Source organism: Cyprinodon variegatus, unplaced genomic scaffold (genome assembly GCF_000732505.1).
Source record: "Cyprinodon variegatus isolate N-32 unplaced genomic scaffold, C_variegatus-1.0 Scaffold746, whole genome shotgun sequence".
Classification (NCBI taxonomy): Eukaryota; Metazoa; Chordata; class Actinopteri; order Cyprinodontiformes; family Cyprinodontidae; genus Cyprinodon; species Cyprinodon variegatus.
Genome location: NW_015151199.1, coordinates 379000 through 403353, shown reverse-complemented (window position 1 = coordinate 403353; position 24354 = coordinate 379000). Strand labels below are relative to the sequence as shown.

Here is a 24354-nt window from a genome sequence, read left to right as displayed (position 1 = left end):
GGTAATTGAATTTCTCCTGTTTCTAAGGGAAGTCTCTCTGTTTTTCTGTTTTCTACCCTGCACTTTGATTCATCATCCTTCAGCTCTTCTCAGTCATCTCTATCCTTTCCTCCGCCATCTTCCTACTTTGTATCTGTATTTTTTACCATCACATGGTAAGGATTGTACATTATTGATCTCCTTCTGCCTGGATTTACAGACCTTTTACAGTGCCATTCTTCTCTTCTCTTCTGTCCCTCTTCCTCAGCTATTAGCTGCTGAATGAGGGTCAGGGGTTAAGCATCGGTGTGTCTGCAGAGGCTGGTCATGGTGGGCAGTGGCTCATATCAGGTAGCTCATCAACGAAGGATCTGTTTCTGATGTCATTCTGGTCCCTGTGGGCATCTCATACGACTGTGTGACTAGGACCCTTCACAGCGTTCAATGAAGGACCAGCAGGTTCTGGAGCAGCTTTTTTCCCACTGCCATTAGACTGTTGAACTGTTGAAAGCTCTAATATGAAACATCATATATGCACTTCATGGTGAATCTTCAAAATAGAACTCGACTCAAAGTTTCAAGTTTCTACTGCATTTTGCACCATATCTATTTATTTAATTTTGCCCTGGACTAATCTTTCCACATCAATGCACATTTGCACCATGTCTCTTCTAAACTGGTGACATTTTGATCACTGCTGCACTTTATAAATGGAAAACGTTGATTTTCACTGCTAAGCTGCGGCTCATTGACCGTCGAAAAGCTGTATAAACACAATTTCATTTTGTATACATTTTGTATACACATAGTGTATACAAAATTACTATAAAGTGTCTCAGTCTAAGTCCATTTCAGGCAAAAATTTTAGGGAATTGCTAGATTCTCCTGTTTGGCTTGGTATGAGGTTTTATTGTTTGTTATTTCTGAAATAACTGATGATGCATAGATTCCATATCATATCATAGCACAATAAACTCAACAGAAATTATTCTTTATTGGTATTTTGTGGACTTCACTGCAAGCAGCTTTAGTTATATTCTCTTTGCTTAGAGAATCTGATAAACATTTGTAGAAGCGGAATGGGTCAGTTCTACTTGGCATGGTGGTTAGAGGGGTATGTTTGGAAGAAGGTGGAGGAACAGTCTTGTTTCCTCTGCTACTTTAGCCCTATTCATGTTGTTAGATGTTAAAGTCAAAAAGCTTCATCTTAATTAATCTTGCAAATCAAACAAAAATCAGCTGTGTAACTGTGCAACTCAGAGACCGATTTTCAAAAATGTTCCAGCCCTAAATTCAATTTAAATCAAGTTCCATTAATGTCTTTATATGCTTTGCTGCATTTAAAACGTTGGTTTAAATCTAAGGGTTATAGATAGAAGGAAATTCAAGGTTTTTCAGGATTAACCACAGACGAAACAAGTATGTGCACAAAAAAAGAGCAAAAGAGCCTGAGAATGTTTGCCTGTGGGAGCTTGTTGGAGATGAATTTGACATCTCAACACTCAACATCCAGCAGCGTCCAACATTCAACAGGCTGCATCTACAGAGATCAAACCCGTCTAGATTACAGTCCTGCTGCCAAGCTTTCAACAAACAAAGGAAATGGCCCATTGCCCCATCGCACTCACAGAAAAGTTTTGCTAGAGAAAAAAATAAAGACCTCTCTTAAGGTATTCAACAAATGCAAGTTTATTTGAAGTATAGAGAAGGAAAAATGAAAGTCTTTTTTTTCTGGACTTGCACTCCATATGACAGCAATTTGGGACTATTGTATGTCTTGGCTTAGGCGTGTGGTCTATGATAGATGACAAGGGAGAAAATCACAAGCCATTGGCTCAGACACAGACATGCAAATTGCTTTCAGCTGATTGCTGAATTCTGCTTGATATTTATCAAGTGGATTACAGCATGAGTCTTTATTTGCCGACAGGAAGCAGCTGATTGATCCCACCGCAGGAGGGCAAACTGGAAGCTGAAGGTTTTCCTCCACCAGGTGAAAGTGCAAACCCTTTTAGTTTGTGGAGAACATTCAGAGATCTGATGTTTCCTTAAGCTAATTTTTACTTTAACACAACAAAATAGATGCAATCCAGAGATCCAGGATTGTGGGGATCACACAGAAATACCCATTAAATCTAGTTTTAATAATGTGCTTTGACTTTTTGAAAATGCTTTAATCAGATCTGGTTACAGCAAATATGGAGAAAGGTTTATGTTCTTTGTCTGTATCCACCTGGGGAATGTAGCATGACTTTGTTATTTGCAAGCTACAGGAAATGATCAGCCTCTTCAGTGGCTAAATGCCACAACAGCTTATTAACATCAGGCTGGGGAAATAAATTACAGGACATTAAATTCCGCAGTGAAGAAACTTTCTTCCCAGATCAAAGATAGAAAACACATAACAAAGAAATGTGTTTTGGCATCAGTTCATATAGGCGGGATGGTTCGTCTTCAACATGGCTCACATGTGGCTGCTCTTCTGTTAGATGGCCAAATCAAATTACAGTGTTAAATCAAGTGGAGTGAGCTGAATAAATGCCTCGATGTCATGGGTAAGTTCTGAGAAGCAAATGAAAAATAAATACCTGAAAAAAGTGTCTAAACATACTTATTTGCAGATGAAAGAAACTAAAGCTGCTGTATAGAACAGTGCATGTGTGGACAAGCTGCTTGGAGAGTTCCATGTCTGCTGTGATAACTAGTGTTTTGTAAATTACTAATCCAAAGAAATAATCTGAAACTACTTAATCTAAGGCGTAATTAAACATCAGACAGGAAGTTCTTTATGATTAGTTTCATTTAAAATAAACCTAAAGAAAAAATTAATGGTAGCTCCAATCTATCAATAATGGTCATAATTAACAATGAGTGTTTCTGTTTCAAGGTCTACTTGAAACAGAAACATTTGACCCCCACATGTTGACAGTGAGCGTTTTTTGGTTGTGCATCAAATTACTCTGATTATAGGTTTTTATTTTTTTTATTTAATCCTTTTGTTACTCTATGATTCAGTGAATTACATAACAGATTTGTTGTCCGTGTATCAACCCCCCAGACAAGTACAGTGGGCTTTTGCCCACTCTGTACACCCAGAACTAGAACCAAACATGGAGAAACAGCTTTCAGTTCCTATGCTCCACTTATCTGGAACAAACTCCCAGAAGACTGGAGTTCTTTTAACTCATAGTTTAAAAACCATTTGTTTAGAACTGCCCTTGGCTTTTAAACTCTTGACTGAGGTATTATTAGTTTAAGTTTGTGGTCCAACTGTTTTATTTGCCTCACTACCTGCTTTTATCATGCTTTCATTTTTACTGGCTTTTATAAAAAATAAACTTCACTTGCCTATTTAAGAAATATACTTGAAATGAATTGTTTTGAAATAAAATAGAATAAAACCTTTCGAAAAGATGGGAATATTTATTGACATGAGCTGTAAAAACAATATGTTTTGAATAAAATGACAAGTTTGTTTCTTGGAATTTGGAAAATACTGTTGTTTTAGTAAATATTGAGCATGATCACTTGATCCAGTCTTTGAAAATGACCCAGCTCATTTCTTCAGCCCTAGATCTGTTTTGGTTCTCCGGTCAGAGATCAGCTTCCTACTTAATCTGGTAACAAGGTCCAGAGGGAAAATGACTTCCTTCCAACTCACCTGCAATGACCCGCAGCAATCAGGACTAAACTTGTTCCTAATCTAAAAAAAACAAAAAGAAATCCAGTCGGTCAGCAGACGTACAGCCCTCCACCACTCACCCAGCCTCCACCAACACCTCCTCCCTCATCAGCCTGGCTCTGAGTGGAAGTGTTTCAGCTGTCACTTTAAATAGGCTCAGCAGTGGGACTATTGAAGCGGGACTCGTGTGTTTAGTTTGATTTCATCTGCAATATCCTGAGGCTCTGTTGATCCCCACGACTCTGAGTTTAGAGCAGCTGTTGGTTAGTGTCGTGAAAAGGTAAATGTTGCTGAGAATCAACCTGGAGATGGTTGGAAGTCAAATGGGAGCAATGGAAATCCTCCAAGATTATTTGTGGACTGTGCAAAAACAAATGTGAGTACAGTGCTGAAAGCAGAAAAATAAGCCCCAAGTGTATAGAGTTTGCTTTTTAGTTTATTCTTTCAACTGTCATCATTTAGGATGTAAACAATTAAACCCTGATGGCATCTACTCTAGAATCAGGTTGCTTAAATTCATTTTTTTCTCTGTAAAATTCTTCTTAGCGCACGGAAGGATATCTAAGTCTGCATCTACAGGTTGTTAGCACCAACTTCTACAGTAGGACCATCTCTGCTCTTCATGCTGCAGTTTTCACAGCATAAATAGTTTTTTTGCTGTGGCTACTTAGAAATAGCAGAACTAGATTAAAAACAAGAGATATACAAATACTTTCTGCTGTCACAGCAGTGTGCATAAAACCTGAGCCCTTTATAAAAGGAGTTGGGGATCACAGAGTGTGTAAGGGACAAAGAATCCATGTATAGTAGATCTGTCTTGTGTCACTCTAAAATAACTAGGGCTGGGCAATCAATTGCAATATAATGGCAATATGTGCAATTATATGGTTAAAGTGGGTTTGCAACCACACAAAAGGGAACAAAGGGATGCAACTAGCATGCAAATTCATGCATGCAAGTAGAATTTTGAACTTTTTCACACCGAAGTTACAGTCAAGCCTTGCAATGACTGGCTCTGGACAGGCATGCTTTCACAGTCATGAAAATACCTAAAACCTGCAGAGAAACATTTACATGACTGTGGCTAATGTTAAGGCAAATGAAATTGCAACTGCAATAATGGTTCAAAATGACCACAAGTTAAATTTTTTGGAAAAATCGTTCAGTTCTGATGCCTGCCATACCTATATGTCTCTAAATTGTTGAACTACTTACAGTACTTACAAGTATCTCGGCACAAAAACCTCCTGTCTAAGTCTGAGCTTGAAGTTGGGTTGCAAACGTTTTTGCTGAAGTAATTTGATCTGACTTAGAATAGTAACATTATTCATATAGCTTTAAGTACATTTTAAGTGTTTGGATTAGACCACCAGCTGACTCCAGAAGAGGTCTGTCCTCTCTCACCATCATCTGCAACGTCCACCAGGTTTAAACAATAATGTTGTAAGGACTCTCCAGTGTGTGGCTCTGTCAGAAACTCCATCTGAGATAACACACGATGCCTGTGCGCCTGTCCCTGCCCTATCAGTCTGATTGGATGGCTTTACAACTGAACAGGAAGTCTGCTAATCTGTAACCCGAACCAGGGAAAGGAAGGAAAAAGGAACCAGCCTCCAGTGCTTTCACCCATCATATTAATCACCCGAGTCAGACTGAGCCTCATTTACAAAGGGGAGCATGGCTTAACTAAACATCTTCTCCATAAAATAAATGCTTCCAGGTTACTCCCCGCTGCAGGTTTCATTCAAAGGAGCATCTGATTCCAATTACAAGGAATGCTATAGGAAGCAGCGCGCCTCGTCAAAAAGAAAAAACCATGGCAACGGTAGAGGAGCTCAGTACCGAAATGAGCATCACAGGTACTCGTAAGGCGGGAAACGTTTATTTGATAAATTAGATCCTGATGCGTTTCGTATCAGTTATATGTACTGTAACTGAGAGAAATGTTGGTCAGTATTCTGATGCCCAGATAGGAAAGGTGTACGGAAACTGCTTTTAACACAAAAAAACAGATGTTTTTATTTTTTTTAATTAATTAAGAAAGTCAAACAAGGCTTACTGTATCTTCGGAAGAACATGGTTTACTTTGGAAACACCATGCATTTCTTTTGACCACCATGTTGCAGGGATGTTCATTCTTCATTGACCAGCTGTCTTCCAATTACTGACCACCAAAGAACAACATGGTGAATGGCAATCAGGAGACATTAGGAAAACAGTAGTGTTGCTTCTGCCTGATCAGGTTCTCTTTCATAGATAGTTTGTCAAACTGATTATTTCCTTAAAAAAAAAAAAAACAATACAAACCTACAGTACTAAGAAGCCTGTGTTTTAAAATGTATTTATCTGTTAAAAGTGCCTCAATTTGAATAATCAGTAAATTTTATTTTTTGTGGTTTTTTAACTTCCCATGAAAACACAGGAACAAATTGCACCTGTAACAACAATAATTTAGGACTTTATTTTCACATTAAAATAACTAAATGCTCAGACCCCATTCAACAAGCAGATCTGGATGTTGTTGTTGCTTTTCAGGATAACTCCCTTCTTTTTTTCATGGTTATGATTTTACAGCAGCTTCGTGTTTTTCATATGATATTATTGGCACAATGATAAAAATTTTTAATTGTTGTTGCAACATTGTGCTCAATAAAAAAAAAAAACAGGACTACTTTTAAGCTGTAATAAAAACAAGGTGGGGTAAAAAGTGTATACTGAGATTAATATGAAGAGGCTAAAAATATGTTCAATCCAACAAAATCAGATTGTTACGTTATTGTGGAGCGTTTCTAAATAAGTGTTACCGGTAAGTCTATATCAGGTTTGTTTCGAAGGATCAGCATTTAAGAAACCTGAAATCTTATTTTGATGAAAATACTTGAGATGTGCACATTATTTAATCTCATTAGTGTGATTGCAAGCTTGAGTATCGTTCCAAAGTACTTTTTGGAATTATCATCGGCAGTAAGCCCCTTACAAATACTAAATATGAACGTTTCATAGTGTTTTTTTCTTGTTTAGAAACATCTTTAAATACATCTATTTAAAGACTGTAACGTTTTGTAACAAATAAGGTACAGTATTTTCTCCTTATTAAAAACTTTTTTGTAATTTGAATCATTCTGAAAACAAAAATAACTGTATATCACCGAAAAATAAAAATTCATAGCAAACCAAAACATTTTTGGAATCATGCTTTGGTAATTACTGACTTTACTGAGTAAAAACAAGTCATTAAATCTTTAGTAACCACTCACTTCAACAACGGGTGCTATATAAATGACCAGTAGGGGGAGACAAAGCTTTTTATGCCTATTCCTAAACGATCATATATAACTATATAAATGCTGTTTGTTCCAGATATCCGATAGGGGGCGCTGTTGAGAGCCATTTATTTTGGCAGTTAAACAAAGATGGGACAGGCTATTATTTTCTCTCAAGGACGTTCCCTTCTGAAGCATTAAAACCAAACATTAAATCAGAAATAATAAAATATATATTGAATAAACTCATCAAGCTAAAATGATTCAAAACCTTTAAATTATTATGAAATCATAAAATGCTTTTCAGGCTCAGGTACTTGGAACAAGCTCATGCCAGTTGCAACAGCTGACTCGGTTAACTTCTTTCAAATTGAATTTTATTGTAAAAATAGTCTTCATAATCCAGAACATCTCAGAGTAGCAAAGTCAAATGCAGAGTCAAAAGGTGTTGCAACCATCCCCAGCCTGATTCAATGTGTGTATGATTGTTTGTCCTGCATTGCCTGTGAAGGTCACCTAAACCCGAACCCTCATCGTCAGGTACTTGGAACTGTTCAAAGTCTCCAGTACAAGTCTCCCCCTCAAGTTTGTGATACTAACTTTTTTTTTTTTTCTGATATTCAGTATTTGTTAGAAAACTACACAGAGTAACTTATAACAGATCCATCTTGCAGCAGTGTCAAACAAACTGCTTGTTTTTAGACAACTTTGCTCCCATTTGATCTCATTAATCTGTATTGATTAGTTTACCTTCTCAACAGGGAGAAAAAAAAATTACCTTTTAACACACGTTTAAAAATCTGAATTCAAAGAACCTGCTTTAGGTTGTCTCTTTAGCTTTCTAAATAGAGGAAGTGGAAGGCGTTTTGTGACCTCCCACTCTCGTTTTGATAAAGCCAGTGAGAATAACAGACAGATGGAAGAAAGCAGTCTTCCTCTATTTCTCAGAATAACACTGCCTGTGAACCAATATCTTCAGAACACGCAATTTCATTCAAGCCATGAGAGGTGAGTCCTGAGAATACAACCGTACTTTATTTGGGTCCAGGAAATATTTTTATAAGATGCTTTTTTTATGTAATGTGAGATATGAGAGGGTAAAATGTATAATTTAATTTGTATTGCTTTCACAGGGTTTAGTCTCTTTTCCATCTTGGTGGTTATGATGCTGCCCAGGAGCTCGTCCTCAGGTGCCGCTGACATAAGAGCTGGTGAGCAGGTTTAATATGACTAATATCACAAAATTTGATCTAATTTCTTGGCGGAAAAAAAGTAAATCCAAACTTGACTGGCCAAATATATATCTCCTAAAAGTAAGATCATCTGTGTATGTCAACCTTAGCTGCATCAAGGTAAAGCAGTGACCCTACAGTAAGTCTTTAAAATCGGTTTGAAGGACTTCAGTTCACTCTTCTCTTTTGTTTACTGTTTATATTTAGCCACACTGGAAGATTTCCTGAACATGTTTAGGGTTATCTCGCTTCATTAAATTTTTCAATTCAATTTATTTACATAGTGCCAATTCACAACACATGTCCTCTCAAGGCACTTTACAGTTCACCAGATCATACAGTCACATTGATTCAAAGTTTGCTATCTAAGGAAAACCAGTTGATTGCATTGACTCAAATGCAATCTCTCACACTAAGCATGCTTGTAGTGGGTGTGCACACACCCCCACCCCCACCAAATTGGATAATTAACATGGCTCCAAACTTAAGTAATGAGTTTTGCCTTGATGCAAAAGTTGCTTTTCATTTGTGTTTGTGACCTCAATGAGCATCTAGGAGGCTTCACCATCATTCCTTGATTCCTCCTCTGATGTCTCATGGCTGTAACTTAGCTTAACTGGGTCCAAAAGGCTTATAAATGTAAGAATTGAGAAGCAATAAGAATGTTGTAAGATTTTGTTCTTTAATTCATTTAGGAAGGTTTATTATGTTGTTTTTGAGATTATTCACCCTACTTCGTGTTGTCTGACAAGTTTTAAATAGTTGATTTCTTGATTCTAGTCCTGTTGAACTAATCAAGTCTTGATAAGTTTGGTCAAATTAGTCCTTAAGATGTGATTTACTACAATTCATGGATCTAACAAGGAACCAATTGCATTTTGACATCAGGAAAGGTTAGTTTGAAGGTTAGTATACATTTTTGATGTTGTTCTCTGTTATCAACATTAGTTTTAGACAATAGAGAAAAGTCAGAAGTAATATTTAAGAATGCAATTTGTAAGATGATTACATAAAAGATTGAATCAGAGCTGCAGTTTCCTTTTATCAACATCTTGAAGATAGTTTGTCGGTTGGTTTAAAATTACACAATTAATGTTGCTAAAGTCATTAGTCTAGCAGTCTGTTTAACTACTTCTTGTCTCATTCTACCATATTGGTTTGGCCTTATTACACAATATACCACAGCAAGTAAAAATTTAAATAATGAGCTGCAAACCGTAAATGTTTTTCAAAATCAAAGTGGATCTCACCGTAGAGACCAACAATAACGGGACTGCAGCTGTGCACATGCATGCATAAAGAAATAAGACACACGTTCTGCAAAGAAATACCATTACAGAGTTTGTGTCACAGTGCAAAGGCAGGTTTGGACTAATAATACAATAACAAGAAATAAATACTGCACATGCATAAATTAATTCAATGACACAATAACTTTTAACTTAAAAAAGTTATGTATTTCTTTCTCTTTCATTAAAAACATGCACATTCTTGTTTAAGGGGCCTGAGTGTTATCTAAGCAGCTTGTAAGGAAAAAAAGATAGCAATGTAAAGGCTAATTATCACACTTAACGCCTGTAAATGGGCAGGACAGGAAACCCCAATATAGAAATTGTTAAAGATATGTGGAAGTGGTTAGACTGTGTGATTTAGACTTAACTAGCTCAGCCACTTCCCACCAAAATAAATGTGTTCTGCAGAGAGCCATCAGCTTAACGACAAACTGTGTAACGTATCGCTTGTCCTGGGTTGTTTTAAGCGAGTTCATGGGGCAGGTTTAATGTGCTGTGGGTATTTTTATTTCTTGCCAATCCCACATCTGTTAACAAGCAAAAGCCACAGTGAAGGTTGAGCATCACCTTGCTGCTGTTTTAACAGAAAACCACAAGAGTTTATCTGATTTCTGAGTGCGTTTAAGAGCATCTCTAGCTGTCTGTTGCACTGGTGTCAGAACTTGGTTTCAACATTTCAACAACTCATTACTCTGTCAGGTTGTCACGTGAGCTTAACCTGAAACTTCTGAAGGCAGGCTGGAAATGAGGAACACTGGGGTGAAGAAGTGTGAAGAGAAGGACTAGCATTAGACATGTTCGAACTGCTTTGACTTCTCATCAAAAACCGATAATAAATAAATACATAGAGCAACTTTCTGTGACTCCAGATGTGAGACCTCAATATGTGACATTTTGGCAAATATTTTTAGCTCTTAAGTACGACTTTTCATACATCCCCATTTGTGGTTCATATAGTTTTGAAAACTATGCATACTAATGGATGCGAGGAGACACATGGGTTGGAATCCCACTTTTGGGTCTTTCTGCATGAAATTAGCATGTTCTACTTGAGCATGCATGGGTTCTCTTTAAGCCCTTAGGCCTGAATGCATGCAAGGATGCAACTACCTACTTTCTACAAGGTATGTAGACACAAAAAACTCCCAACAGTTTTTTTTTTAATGTTAACATGTATATATCTTGTTCTTTTATAAAATCATTTAAATAAAATGCTCTTATCAAAGACCTTCTGTAGACATTCTCTGTTCCTCTTCCCTTATCTGAAGCTCTCTGCTTCACATTCTCCTCCATGTGATGAAATTGCAGTCGTCCTGCAATAGCTTTACCAACATAACTCAGTGAATAGGTGGTCTGCAGAAATTCAAAGCATTTTGGGAATCTAGGTTTTTGTCACTTCATTAGTTTCCTTCTTGCAGTTCTTTACATAAATGATACTCAAAAATGAATATTGATATTAAGGCTGTTCCCATACTTTCACCTAACATTAGACCAACTGTTCTTCACCACGTCTCTCCTGATTCTTTCTTTCTCTTGCTCTCTTCCTTCTCACAATGACGTCAGTTTTGTGTTAAGAATTTTTTTTTTTTAAATACAGCAAATAAACAATATATAATAAGAAATAAATTTGACTTGGGACATCAGTTATTTATTGGATTCTGCATGTTTGAGCAGAGTTATCAGATAGATCACAAAGCTGAGATGTTATATATAAATGAACGTATTTAAATCAAGTGTATAACTTACAAGTTCTATATCTGTTCTAAATGTTTCTATTTAGTTATAGTTGAGGATATGATATTCATACTGCTTTATGCTTTACTGGATGTCCCGGACTTATTGGAAAAAATAATTGGGTTTAGAATACAAGCTTTTTTTTTTGGCTTTTTTTAAATATTTCTGTCACTATCTGTGGATTTAGCTTAAACTTAATATGGTTTAAATGGGTGATATGTTTAATTTTAGCTAATATGGGTAGCTTGTACCAAGCTCACCTCGTTTAATAGCACATGAGGTTTTATCATGGCTGATAGAAAGGGGAACAGCTGCACAAGCTTTTGCAAATGTCCCCATTAACATGACACAGAACACATGTTAGTATTTCAAATGTTCATTCATTAGATTTTGCCTGAATATGATGCGGTTTAACGGGTTACAGCAGAGAAAGCAGGTTTATGTGTGTGCATGCATGCATGTGTCAGTGCCCATACCTTTTTAACAAATCAGTTTTATATGCTGAGGAAGACAAAGTAAATGGTATCATTATACAAAATATACTAAAATAAAAAAATAAAAAAAGATTAGGTAATTATATTGTGAAATGCAATTATATAGCTGGATAACAGGGTGTTATTGGCAGTTTTATAGTTAGATATACAACATTTTCCATAGTTGTGGTTTTTCAACAGGGCTTTTTTTAATGTAAATTTTACATAATAAATACAAGTACTGAAAACTGACAAATTAAAATGAGTGATTTCATTTTCCTAAGCCAGTGAAAGTTTGTTTGAATCTTTGTCACGTGCATGTAAACTCTACTCCTCCAGTCAAAAATATCATTGGCATTTGATTAAAAAACATTCCACATAACACAATGAATAGAATAGACTTCAACTTTGTCATATCACTGTGACAAGTACAAAGCAAAGCAGCAGCAAAATGTAGTTAATGTATTATTGTTATTGTATATGTAGTTGTCTATTCAGAAATGCTGTACAGGATATAAATATTTATTTACATGTGTACAGAGACTATGTATGTATTGACTATAAATGGTATATATAAAAAGAGAGTAATTTTAAGAGGCTATAAAAAAAATGAAAACTATATACAGATTATACAGGAAAGTTAGGATATGGATTATCTATGTATTAGTGGGATTATAATACAGGATAAATAATGACAGATAATAGCAGAATGAAAGATTGCAGATTTTATACAGCTATAGTTGAGAAATACGTGTAAATGGTGTTGGACCTATTGATGTGTGTGTGAGGACAGTCCATATGTTTTAGACAGTCCTTATAGTCGGTGTCAGTAGGTGTTCAGGAGCCAGCTTAAAGCTCAATTTTTCAGCTATTTCCAAAAATTCTTTGAGATAAAGCCAAGGATGAGGGAGGTCTTGTTGGTCTCTGTCTCCATCTGCCGATATGCTCTTACCTGTGTCCGACGTTTCGGACATTTCAATATATTTTTCTAAATCCAACATTGTAGCATGGCATAGACAATTAATGTTTGCAGTTTGAAGAACACCTGCTTGCTTCTGATGATTTCCTTTAGCTAACCAATAAGTGTTTGGGTTTTATGACTCATCCATTACACTAGTTTTCACTAGATGTGGATGGCACCAATGATCTGCATTTGATGGCACACATGACGTGAAATAAATATTAAGAAACATTAAACCGAAGCCAAGAGTAATGAGTAATGTTTCTTTTAAAAATGTAGGGAATAGAAAGTACAGATACTTGTGTGAAAATGTAATGAGTAGAAGTCAGAAGTAGGAAGTAAAATAAATAATGGAGTAAATATAGATACCTAAAAAGTGTACTTAAGTACAGTAACAAAGTATTTGTACTTCGTTACTTGACACCTCTGCAAACCGGTAGGTGGCAGTAGGGTTCTTTAAAAAACATGGAGGCCTCCAGTAAAGCACATTCAAATGAAATGACTTTTAATTAAAACCACTTATCATTCATTGAACAGTATGTAATAATTTCATATTTAAAGTACTTTCAGACATTTGAACTCTGAATGTGAACTGACTTGTCCTTTAACAGTCAAATGTAATTTCATTGTAAAAAAAATGTCTGAATAATCCAGACCATCTCGATGTAACAGAGTCAAATGCAAAGTCAAAAGGTGTTGCAAACAATCCCCAGTCTGAATCAGTGCGTGCAAGATTGTTTGTCCTGCAATGCCTTGTGAAGGTCACCCAAACCCAACCTCTCATCAAATGATGGACGGAAGGACAGATAGACGGATGGATGTTACATGACACTAGCGCTACATATAAGCCTTTCTATATGTTGGCTCTTACAGATGCTAGATGGACAGGATTTAGATGTGATCATTTAGTTCCATGAGGTGTAAAAGTTAACGATCCAAATATCCGCCCATTACCTATGATAGCACTTTAGGTCAGAGGTCACAACAGCCCTGATCTCTTCAGAGCTTGACTGCTGCTAGTGTGGAAGCGTAGCCATTTGATTCAGGTCTGCAGGCCAAGTGATACATCTAAAAGCTGTAGAAAATCATCCCTTGAGAACTGTTTTAAGCAATCCTTTTAGTTAACGTTGACAGGACATAGCGTTTTTTTTTATTACCTCTTATTTGTGCAAACTGTGTGTTGATTTTATTTTTCAGTGAATCCCTGTTGCTACTACCCTTGTCAGAACAGAGGTGTGTGCGTGCGATTCGGCACTGACAGCTACGACTGTGACTGCACCAACACAGGCTTCTATGGAGAAAACTGCACCACTCGTAAGAGCTAACTTCAAATTAAACGATTCCCTGTCTGTACAGCGTATTGAAGCCTTCTCCAAGGGTGCTTTCCCAAGTAAAAGGTTTCCTTTTCTTTATAGCTGAGTTCTGGACCCAAATCCGTATGATGCTGAAGCCCAGCCCTGCAGCGGTTCATTTTCTTCTGACACATTTCCAGTGGTTCTGGAGCATCGTCAACAACTCTTTCCTGCGTGACACCTTCATGAGAATAGTGCTGACTGGTAAGCTAATCCATCAAATGAGTTCTCAGCACATCAAGACTGAGACATTTAAGTTGCATTAACTTTCACAAAGATGTGTTTTTTTTTGTTGTTTTTTCATTGTGATTTAAAAACACATTTTTATTTTTGAGGCAGAGGAAAAACCTGATTCCAAAAAAGAATTACTTAAAACACAGGTTGCTTACATTCAGCCTTTTATTTTGAAAGATCATAAAATACACAGATTTTCAGATGTTGTTCATTCATTAACTCAACTGATCTCAAACTTACTCATACATATTTAGCCCTAAAGTAGGTTGCAAAACTTCTGAGAGTGAAAAGCGAAAACACTCTGAGGTCTGATTGGTTGTATTTTCTTAGGTTGTTTTATGCAAACATCTTCAGTCGTTGTTTTTTCAAATAATTTAACCATCTTGAAGTCAGATCTTGGTCTTGGTGTAGCTAATTTGAGTGCATTTTGAGTTGTGTTCAGTTTTTTTATTTTTTTATTTGGAGGGTTTAGTACTTCCTTTTCATGGGGTTAGATGCGTACAAACCAGTTGAAGTATTCATCAGAAATTTGACTGTTCAGTGAACCTTCACACTGATAAGGCTGGTAATTTATGATGTCACTTATGTCAAACGTCTGTTGGGTATGTTTTTTCTCTTTTTTTCAGTGTTGAAACTTGAATACAGGATAAAACATACTCACATGGATTCAGTTGGGTTGGCTCTCAATAACAGACCCCCATGGTTCCAAAAGCACATGTGTAAGGAAAAGCAACTACTTGGGAGTAAATTACCATTAGCAGTGTGCGTATGCATTGTTTGCTTGTGTATATAGGGTTGGGAATTGATAAGATTTTCAGGATTCCGATTCCCTTATTGATTCTGTGAAACGATTAGATTCCTTATCGATTCTCTTATAGATTCTGTGAAACAATGATCTTAGTAAGTGCACGGTGACATTGGTCTACCTTTGCCTGGTACATTCTATTTCTGCCTGCCTCGGAGAAAACAGAAGGCAGTGAACAGGAGCTGCTAGCCTCTGAGCCAGCCAGGCTACCCGTCTCATCATCTAAATCTAATGGAGAAGGCAACCGTTTAATGAAAAAGCATTACTGTACAATTTCAGGAAATAAACTCATCTCCCCCTGATTTAAATAAACGAGAGTCACCTTTCTCTCACTCCCTTAACTTCGGAGCAACTTCGTGGCATGTTTAATAACCCCAAAGAATGGCAGGAAATTGGTTTATTTCCAGAAATGGCATATTATCTACTAGGAACCACATTAAGCACAGCCAGTGATATAAAACTTATAACTAACTCGTAGCTTTAGCTTCTGTCCAGAAGCATCAAAAACACGGCATTTGTTAAAATGTATGCCATGTTGTGTGCAGGTGTTTCTGCATGTTGGATGTATTTCCTCCCGTGGATGTAATTGCCACTTTGCAATGATTGCAAAGCACATTGTGGCGAATGTTCTCTTCCTTAAAATGAAGCCAACCTTTTGATCGCTTTACTCGATGGGACGCCCCTTGTTTTGTTTGCTTTTCTAGATTTACACCTGGTCACGTCGTACTTGCTTACTGAATGCTGTGTGCGTAACTTGCGTAAAAAATGTGACGTAAGTCATTCTGCCCAGCGCTAGGCTCTGGTGCTGCCTGGAACCGTCAAGAGAATCGTTAAGTGAGCTGCCAAACAGTGCCATGGAATTGGAACACACGGAACCGGTTTTCGATTCCCATCCCTATGTGTATAAGTCTGTTTCTCTTGCTGATCCGTGATAACAAGCACCGCAAACCAATAGACGCAAAACAAGTTAGTTGTTAAAAACACTATTTACCTACATAAAGCCCAACCCCATAGTGAGTACCTCATGGCTTTAAAAGCAACAATGGGGGGATTTAGTAATTCTAACCCCTAAATTAGATGTTCTAAAACACACAATCGTTTGGTCTAAAGATTTGAAGAAAATTTTCTTTCTCTCTAGCATTAGATTAATGATCAACCCTGTAAGTAATTTCAGTCTGTTTTCAAAAATCAACCTTTGGTTTCTTTTGGCCCTGTTGTCTTCCTTTCTGTTATGTTGTTAAGCACCTAAAGCATCAGCTCAGCTTATTTTCACACCTGTGTTTTCAGAATTGGTGTAACAAACAAACAAAAAAAAAAGGTGTGAGATCCAATTTAAAAAAACAAACTAATGCCTTTTTGTTACAGTACGAAACGAACTCATTCCCAGCCCTCCAACCTACAACACCAAGTACGGTTACATCAGTTGGGAATCCTACTATAACCTCTCTTACTACACCCGCCTCCTACCTCCTGTCCCTGAAGACTGCCCGTTGCCAATGGGAACCAAAGGTGAGGCCGTAACATCTTAAGAAAGCTAATTTAGTCCCATGGACATCCTTAACCAAGTATTCTTTCACAGGTAAACCTGTTCTTCCTGATGCTAAGGAGGTTAGTGAGAGATTTTTAAAAAGAAGGGAATTCCGACCGGATCCTCAGGGAACCAATCTGATGTTTGCCTTCATGGCTCAACACTTCACCCACCAGTTCTTCAAGGGTCACAAAGTCGAGGCAGGCTTCACCAAGGCTTTGGGACATGGGGTGAGATTCATGAGCTATCTGCTGGTGCAACCAGAAGTTATGTTAAAAGATAAGAGGAGTACGCAGCATAAATATGGGTATGCTGAAACTATGTCCAATTTGTGCCTGATAGGTAGATGCAAGCAACATATATGGAGAAGAACTTGAGAGACAGCATCAGCTTCGACTTCATAAGGATGGAAAGCTAAGATATCAGGTAACACCAGATATGGTTGGGCATGTTATGATCAGGCTTTTGCTTTAGTCAATGAAGCAGCAACTCATGCTTAAAATGTTTTTCCCACTGCTTATTTCCAGAGCTGGCTCGGAGCTCATCTGCCTGGCTCTCTGTTTACTGGATGGGGCCGCCTTTACAGCTGCTTTTTGTATCTCTGCTTCTGTCTCCTTGAACCCCAGTCAGCCTTGGCAGATAGCCACTCACACTGAGCCTGGTTTTGCTGGAGGTTTCTTCCTGTTAAAAGGGAGTTTTTCCTCTCCACTGTCGCTACAAGCATGCTCCTTAGATAGAAAACTTTGAATCAATTTGACTGTATGATCTGGTTGAACTGTGAAGTTCCTTGATATGACATGTGTTGTGAATTGGAGCTATATAAATCAACTGAATTGAATTGAATTAAAGTGGAACCTTCTTTTGGGGGAGGAGAACTCTGTTAAAGTAATCCTGAAGGTTATTAGAAAGTGGTCAGAGAGGACAGGGTTGTGAGGTTATACTGTTATTTATTCACATTCTATGCCATATATCAGCACAAGATCCAAAGTATGAAGATGAGCATTTGTGGGACTTTTCACATTTTGAACAAAGCCAATTGTGTCTAAGATAGCATTAAAGGCTGCTCTTAGGCTATCCCCTTCAATGTCAGCATGGATGTTAAAATCTCCCAATCCCCAATCTCCCACAATCTCCCTCCTCGCCCAGAACTTCTGGGTATGTGAAAATTTAAATAGCTTGAAGGAATTGCCTCATTTATGCTCACATAATCCTCTTGCTGCAGCCAGGTTTCTGTAAGGCAACATAAATCAATGTGATTATCACAAATCAAGTCATCAACTAACGGACTTTCAGAGGAAAGAGATCTTATGTTAAACAGACCACATTTAATCGTTTTAACTTTTTCCCCAATTTGAGTTATTTTAATTTTAGTTAGATTATCATGATTTGCTAATTTATTCGATTTTGGTCGTGGGTGAGACACTGTGTGGATGGAGTAAAGAGTGGGTAACAGTAGAGAAGCTGCAGAGATGTGTGTTTAACTATAACTCTGCTTCCTGGTCTGCACCCTGGGCGGTCAGTGTTTTGGAGGACTAATAAATATATATATATATACTTTTTTCTGTGCTGCCCGGTACCGGTCCGCGGCCCGGCGGTTGGTGCTAGAAGACACTGCATTGTAGCGTACTTGGCAAAAAGAACTGCTTTTGGTTGACATAATTTTAAACATTCTGTTCATCGATCTGTTGCTGGGATATTACTTAAAATTTTGTTAAAGGATGTTGAATACAAGAAACCCACATCCTGTTACTTGATAGATTTTGATAATGATGTGGTAAAGTGAAGAGATAAGGGTAATAGCGGCTGAAGAAAGAAACTGCTGGGAGCTAAAATACATGATCTTAACTCTGGTTTTAGGCGGACCTTTTTATCTAAATACCACTATCGCTGAAGATGCTTAGCTAGTGAAATGCAACTTTGAGGTTTATTGTGACAGGAAAGCTAAGCTAATACAAGAATTGTCACTAAGTTTTGCCAGACTGCCTGAAATAACAGAAATGGCTTATGATCGACTTTCCACAGATGATAAATGGGGAGATGTACCCTCCAAGTGTATCAGAGGTCCCAGTGCACATGGTGTACCCTGAAGGTTTCCCTCCTGAACAACGTCTCGCCATCGGTCAGGAGGTGTTCGGTCTCATACCAGGCCTGACCTTGTATGCCACTATCTGGCTCAGGGAACACAACAGAGTGTGTGACATCTTGAAGGGTGAACATCCAACCTGGGATGATGAGCAGCTTTTCCAGACCACCAGACTTATTATTATTGGTGAGTATGATGCATACATTTTAAAAACATTAAAATAACTTTTGATTCTTGTTTATCAGTTTCTATTATTGTTTTAATTGTTTTAGATTAAAGGGAAGCCTATTTTAAAAATATGCTTAAAAATAGACTTTTTTTTTCATCTTAGTAGTATTAAAAGTTTCCTAAAGAATGTGTTTATTGATTCAATCTGGATGTTTTATGTGTTTGTAGTATATAGGAGTATATATCTCATGGCCTTGAATGGTTTTCAGATGATGAAAGCACTCCCCCTGCTGGTCAAATTTCCCAAGAGGATTCTTACTAATAAGGACTGGCTAATATAGATGTAACAAGTGTAACATCATAATTAAGAATAATTCATTCTTTGAAAAAGTCAGAGAGACTAATCTATAGCAGATAATCAGCACAAAATGCAGATTTTAAGCTCACTTTAAATAGTATTAATCCAACCTAATAGGATGTTAGGTAGACATGTTCATAATAGTGACCTTAATACCCCCAAAAATGGGGGAAAATAACATGTCTTTGTAGCAAATTAGATTAAATGTTAAAATAAACTGTTTAGTCTGGTTTTGAAAACTAACACACTTTCATTGTTGTTGGTTATATTGTAACTTCATGGCAGCAGAGGCCTTCAGGAAGATCTAATTTTGTCCCAGTACTATGGGATGCAGCCATTCCCCATATTACAGGTCTTAAAAAGTTTTATATAGTCTAAATAATACATTTCTTCTTTTTTTCAAAAACATTGTTTATCATTAACGTCAAGAATATTTATTTGCCCTTTAGACTGTTTGATCACATAGGCTAACAATACTTTTAATTCCCAGGTGAGATCATCAATATTATAATAGAGGAGTATGTGCAGCACCTGAGCGGCTACTACCTCAAGCTGAAGTATGACCCCTCCCTGCTCTTTCGTGAGCGCTTCCAGTACACTAATCGCATTGCCCTGGAGTTCTCTCTTCTCTACCACTGGCACCCACTAATGCCGGACAGCTTTCTCATCGATGGGGATGAAATCCCATACTCCCAGTTTTTGTACAACACCTCTATCATGATGCATTATGGCGTGGAAAAGCTGGTGGATGCTTTCTCTCGACAGCCTGCAGGACAGGTAGTGATACAGCAGCTTATCCTAAAAAGTTTTTTTGTTGTTTTTTTTTCTGTATACACATTTACATAAAAGTTAAACTAGCAAAAATACTTTAAAATAAAAGAATTTTAGAAACTCACGCAATCTGACCACAGACAGAAGTCATTGTAAAACCAAGCTTCTGCTTTTTGTTCTTAAAAAACAGATCATCAACGTTGAGTTTCTACTGAAAAACATCTTTTGAAATATTTTCTGATGGTATCTCTACTTTCAAAGAACCTCTATCTTTAGATATTATGATCGGGTTCCACATTCAGTCATTAAACAAGGAAACTAAGTTTCCATTTTTACTTTTAACTAGAAAAACTCTTCGTGTGAAGTAGCTGTGAGCATGATAATTTGCATAATGCATGCACCACACAGTGATCAGAAAACTTAGATAAACAGTAGACAATGTGACAGGAAATCCTATGAATTTGAGAATGTTTGAAAACAGCTAAATAACTTGAAGATGCAGAAATGACGAAGGGAACAAAAGTAGAAGAATATAATAAAGAAATCAACTTAATTTGTAAAAAGCAAGACCGAAAAAATGTGGATTATATTATGACAAAAAATAAGAATTCTCATGAAAAAGCTTCTTAACTTTTTCTGTCTTTTGCTTTATGAATGAGCATCTTCTCTGTAAACCTGGTAGTCTCCATGAGGACACTATAACGGACTGACCAATCAGCCCTCACTGTCCTGTCCTGCACTCTCTTAAACAGTGACCTATAGTTCACAACCATAAGACCTATTGATGTCATTTGTTGACCGTTCTTTTCAGAACAAATTAGATTACAAAAGTTCAATCTGAAACACACACAAAGAGAAAAGACAATTAGGAAAAGTTTATTGATACAATTACTTTTGGCGCTCAGACCTCGGCAGGAAACGTAGCACCTAATTTTGATAGATATGCATGAACAGGAGCAAAGAGGCCCCCCAGGCCTGAAACTGGTGGTGGAATGGAGATAGATGAAGTTGGTCAGTCTGTAGACTGCTGGTTAGTGAGATGGTCTGCTGAGCTTTATGGGGAGATCCAGTGGACTTTGTGAGCTGATACTAGAGCTTCACTCAGGGACCTGCAAGATTGAAGTCCAGTTGGATAACTCAGATTGAGTGAACCTTTTCATGATGAGCAAGCTTGAAGCGACAGTGGAGAGGAAAATCTCCCACTTGGGAAGAAACCCATGGCAGAACCAGGCTCAACATTGCGGTCTTCTGCAGGACAGGTTAAGATGAGACAGGGAATGCAGTAAAGGCCGGGAGTAATGACACCATAATGAAGCTTTAGTTACGATGGTGGAGGAGGAGCTGGATGCCAGTTGGCTTTCGTGGAAGTGTGATTCAAAGCTGATTGGCTGTGTCGCAGGTGGATGTAGGAGAGCAATTCGTTTCTTCAGTTGAATTTCTGCCTATGCTCTATTTTAAATCCGAAGATAACTCGTTGAATGTCGTCTTTTAGTGGCTTTTGGCTGATTTGCCATATTTCTGTGACTTCCGTATCAATGAGAATCATATTTTCTAAATAGAGAGAAAGTAGAGTAAGTAGGACATGTTTGGAAAAGTTTCCTAAAGCTGTGATGGACAATTCCTACATTGAATTACATAGTTGAAATTACAAGTTGAAAACTGGCAAAACTATGCATAAAACCAATTGGAATTTTAAAAGAGACATAAAAGCATGACTTCTAAAGTTATAAACTGAAGAGTGCATGCTCATTTTTAAAAGTTGAATGGTGTTTTTAGCCTAAAATAATATATATATATATATATATATATATATATATATATATATATATATATATATATATATATATATTTATACATTCATTTGTGTATTTTTTTATCAATACCACAACATGTAGCACCATACTCCTAAAGTAATTAGAATTAGAAACTAAGATGAAGTGTGTAGAAGTAGTAAAATGCAGGAAAAACGCCTGACGAGTGAGACAATAACTGCCAGGAAAACAATAAAAGTTATTACGTTCTCACTGATGAAAAATCATATGTAGTTATTTATGGTCTTTTCTTTCAGATAGGCGGGGGCCGCAACATTCACCAAGTGGTGCTCAGAGTGGCAGAAAAGGTCATCACAGACTCAAGAACTGCACGCCTGCAGCCTTTCAATCAGTACAGAAAAAGGTTTAACCTGAAGCCCTACTCATCCTTTTATGAATTGACAGGTAAGCTGGAAAAAAGCAAGCACACACTTGATAATTTCTTTATTCTATTTCTTCACATAGATTAACCCGTAACTGTGACATATGTGGCGCTTCCAGAGTGGCAGCCTCATACTGCCACATTAAGGCGACTGTCCGCCATTACAACTGTGTTATATGGGAGGCTTTTTGTGATTTTTGGCCAGTTAAAAGGTTGAAAGCAAGTTGCTGATTGCAGGTATTTCTATTGTATGAATTAGCTTAAATTTAACCTACATTATTAAAGGCTTATAGAGCTACTATAGGCTTATAGGATTACAGACATATTATAAAAACAGTATTTTATGGGGACTTAGTGAATCATATTCAAAAGCAGATATTAACTAACTGCTCTTCCCTTTGGAAGCTGGCAAGATAAGTTTGAATCTTCCAACTGCCTTGTACCCTTTGCTTTAAATGTTTCAGTTATTGCTGGTTTAAGCAAGTAGTTATGTTATCTTCCTCCATAATACTAGTCCCACTTAATTGGATGGCATTTTCTCTTGGGGTTCATAATATTTATACACATCAAAATCAATCAAAATACATTAAACTTTAATAGAATATGCATCATAAAAATTTTACTTTCGAATATTTTATGTGCATTCATAGAAATTCCTTTAATTTTAGAGATTTGAATATATCTATGACTATAAATTCTAACAATAACTTATTACAAATATTTTTATTTCCTTTCACAACTGTTTTATCCAGCTCTGTCTTCAATGTTCAAAGTATGAAGTAGCTAACATTTTTTATCTTTACCTGAGAATTGGAGTTCATCAGAAAATAACCATAACTGTAGGAGAGATGAAATGGCTTGCTTTTATTTATTGGAGGTGCAGTAGAAGGTGCATCTGGTCTGATAATTGCATTTTTAATCTGCTGCCATTACTGAATCAGGATAAGCTGTGACTGGTGTAGAATCTGAAAGCCATATAAAATAAGGTGCACCACATGTTCTTGTATATTTATTTGCATTTCTTGCAAATAGGTGATGAAGAAATCGCTAAAGGGTTAGAGGAACTATATGGAGACATAGATGCCCTGGAATTTTATCCTGCCCTCCTGCTGGAGAAAACACGACCTAACTCCATATTTGGAGAGAGTATGGTGGAGATGGGCGCCCCGTTCTCCCTGAAAGGCTTACTTGGAAACCCCATCAACTCCCCTGAGTACTGGAAGCCTAGTACCTTCGGAGGCCAGACGGGCTTCAACATCATCAAAACGTCCACTCTAAAGAAACTGGTTTGTCTGAACACCAAGTGGTGTCCATACGTGGATTTCCATATCCCACGAAATGAGGAAGAAGCAAAATCGAGGAAGCCATCCACTGAACTTTGAAGACTAACCATCTGCTGAAAAATACTAGTTTTAAGCTAAAGATTCAAAGGCATAGAAATCTGCCTAAGACAGATGGGTAGCACTGCACAGAGCCACATGCACTGTGTGATAACATTGGAAAGATAATAAATGCATACAATAATAAAAGTGATATCAAAATCATTTATTGTGATGTTTTATTGGAAAATGTAAGTTCAAGAGCATTGTGTTATTAATAGAAAATAAATAAAGAAGACTCACAACCTTAAAGAAGAACACCTGCTTTTCCATCTTTTGTTGGGATCTGGGACTTCTCCCCTCTGTTTCTGGTTTCTGCTTCCTTCATTCTCCCCAGGTGGCGTCGGAGAGCACCTCTGATCAATTCCAGCTTACCTCAGCTCAATCATAGATGCTACCTGGTTCCCACAAATTACTTCCAAGCAGTACTCCATCGAAGGCCGGTTCTGATTCTCCTATCTCATTCAATCCTTCTGGGAATGGTGCTTGGCCTCCTGACAAGCATGTGACAGGTGGCCTAGTAGTTAGGGCATTTAGCTTGGATCACAGAGGTTCTGAGTTCAAGCCCCACTCCCATGGACTGCCCCTATGGGTCCCTGAGCAAGACCCTTAATCCCCGCACTGCTCCCCGATAAAAGATAAAACGACAATATTTAATTTGTTAGGTTAGACAGTTACTATCTGACTAATAATTAAAAGTAAAAAAAAAAAATTTTTTTTTTTTTTATGATTCTGCTGAGGGTTGGTTGAACAGCAATGTCTGCTTTTCTTTTGTTCATTTTCATATAATTTGTATTATGTCTTTAAACTTTTCTGAAATGGATAAAAGTAATATTATTCCTAGAAAAAAATTTGGTAATGCCCAAT

The 24354-nt window shown here is 37.2% G+C and overlaps 1 protein-coding gene across 3 annotated transcripts; it reads left to right on the top strand.

Annotated features, from left to right (window-relative positions):
- Positions 1-3874: 3874 nt before the first annotated feature.
- LOC107098100 (prostaglandin G/H synthase 1-like) lies at positions 3875-23722 on the top strand. 3 transcript variants are annotated; one of them, XM_015395564.1, is made up of 12 exons: positions 5504-5520; positions 7873-7932; positions 8058-8135; positions 13814-13930; positions 14032-14172; positions 16373-16516; positions 16587-16765; positions 16878-16961; positions 18558-18804; positions 19635-19921; positions 21984-22131; positions 23141-23722. In XM_015395564.1, exons 2-12 carry the CDS (start codon positions 7926-7928, stop codon positions 23488-23490), a joined length of 1782 nt encoding a protein of 593 aa, XP_015251050.1. In that variant the 5' UTR covers positions 5504-5520; positions 7873-7925; the 3' UTR covers positions 23491-23722. The 3 variants fall into 3 exon arrangements, with proteins under 3 accessions (XP_015251051.1, XP_015251049.1, XP_015251050.1); XM_015395565.1 differs by lacking the exons at positions 5504-5520; positions 7873-7932 and adding an exon at positions 3875-4037; XM_015395563.1 differs by lacking the exon at positions 7873-7932 and having other exon boundaries at positions 5268-5520.
- The last annotated feature ends 632 nt before the right edge of the window (positions 23723-24354 follow it).

What these genes read in the sequence shown, in the direction of transcription:
- LOC107098100 (XM_015395563.1), top strand. Translation starts at nt 5,478, where the DNA reads ATGGCAACGGTAGAGGAGCTCAGTACCGAAATGAGCATCACAG. An exon ending in TACCGAAATGAGCATCACAG is followed by an intron (nt 5,521 to 8,057) that starts GTACTCGTAAGG and finishes TTGCTTTCACAG; the next exon opens with GGTTTAGTCTCTTTTCCATC. An exon ending in GTTGCCAATGGGAACCAAAG is followed by an intron (nt 16,517 to 16,586) that starts GTGAGGCCGTAA and finishes ATTCTTTCACAG; the next exon opens with GTAAACCTGTTCTTCCTGAT.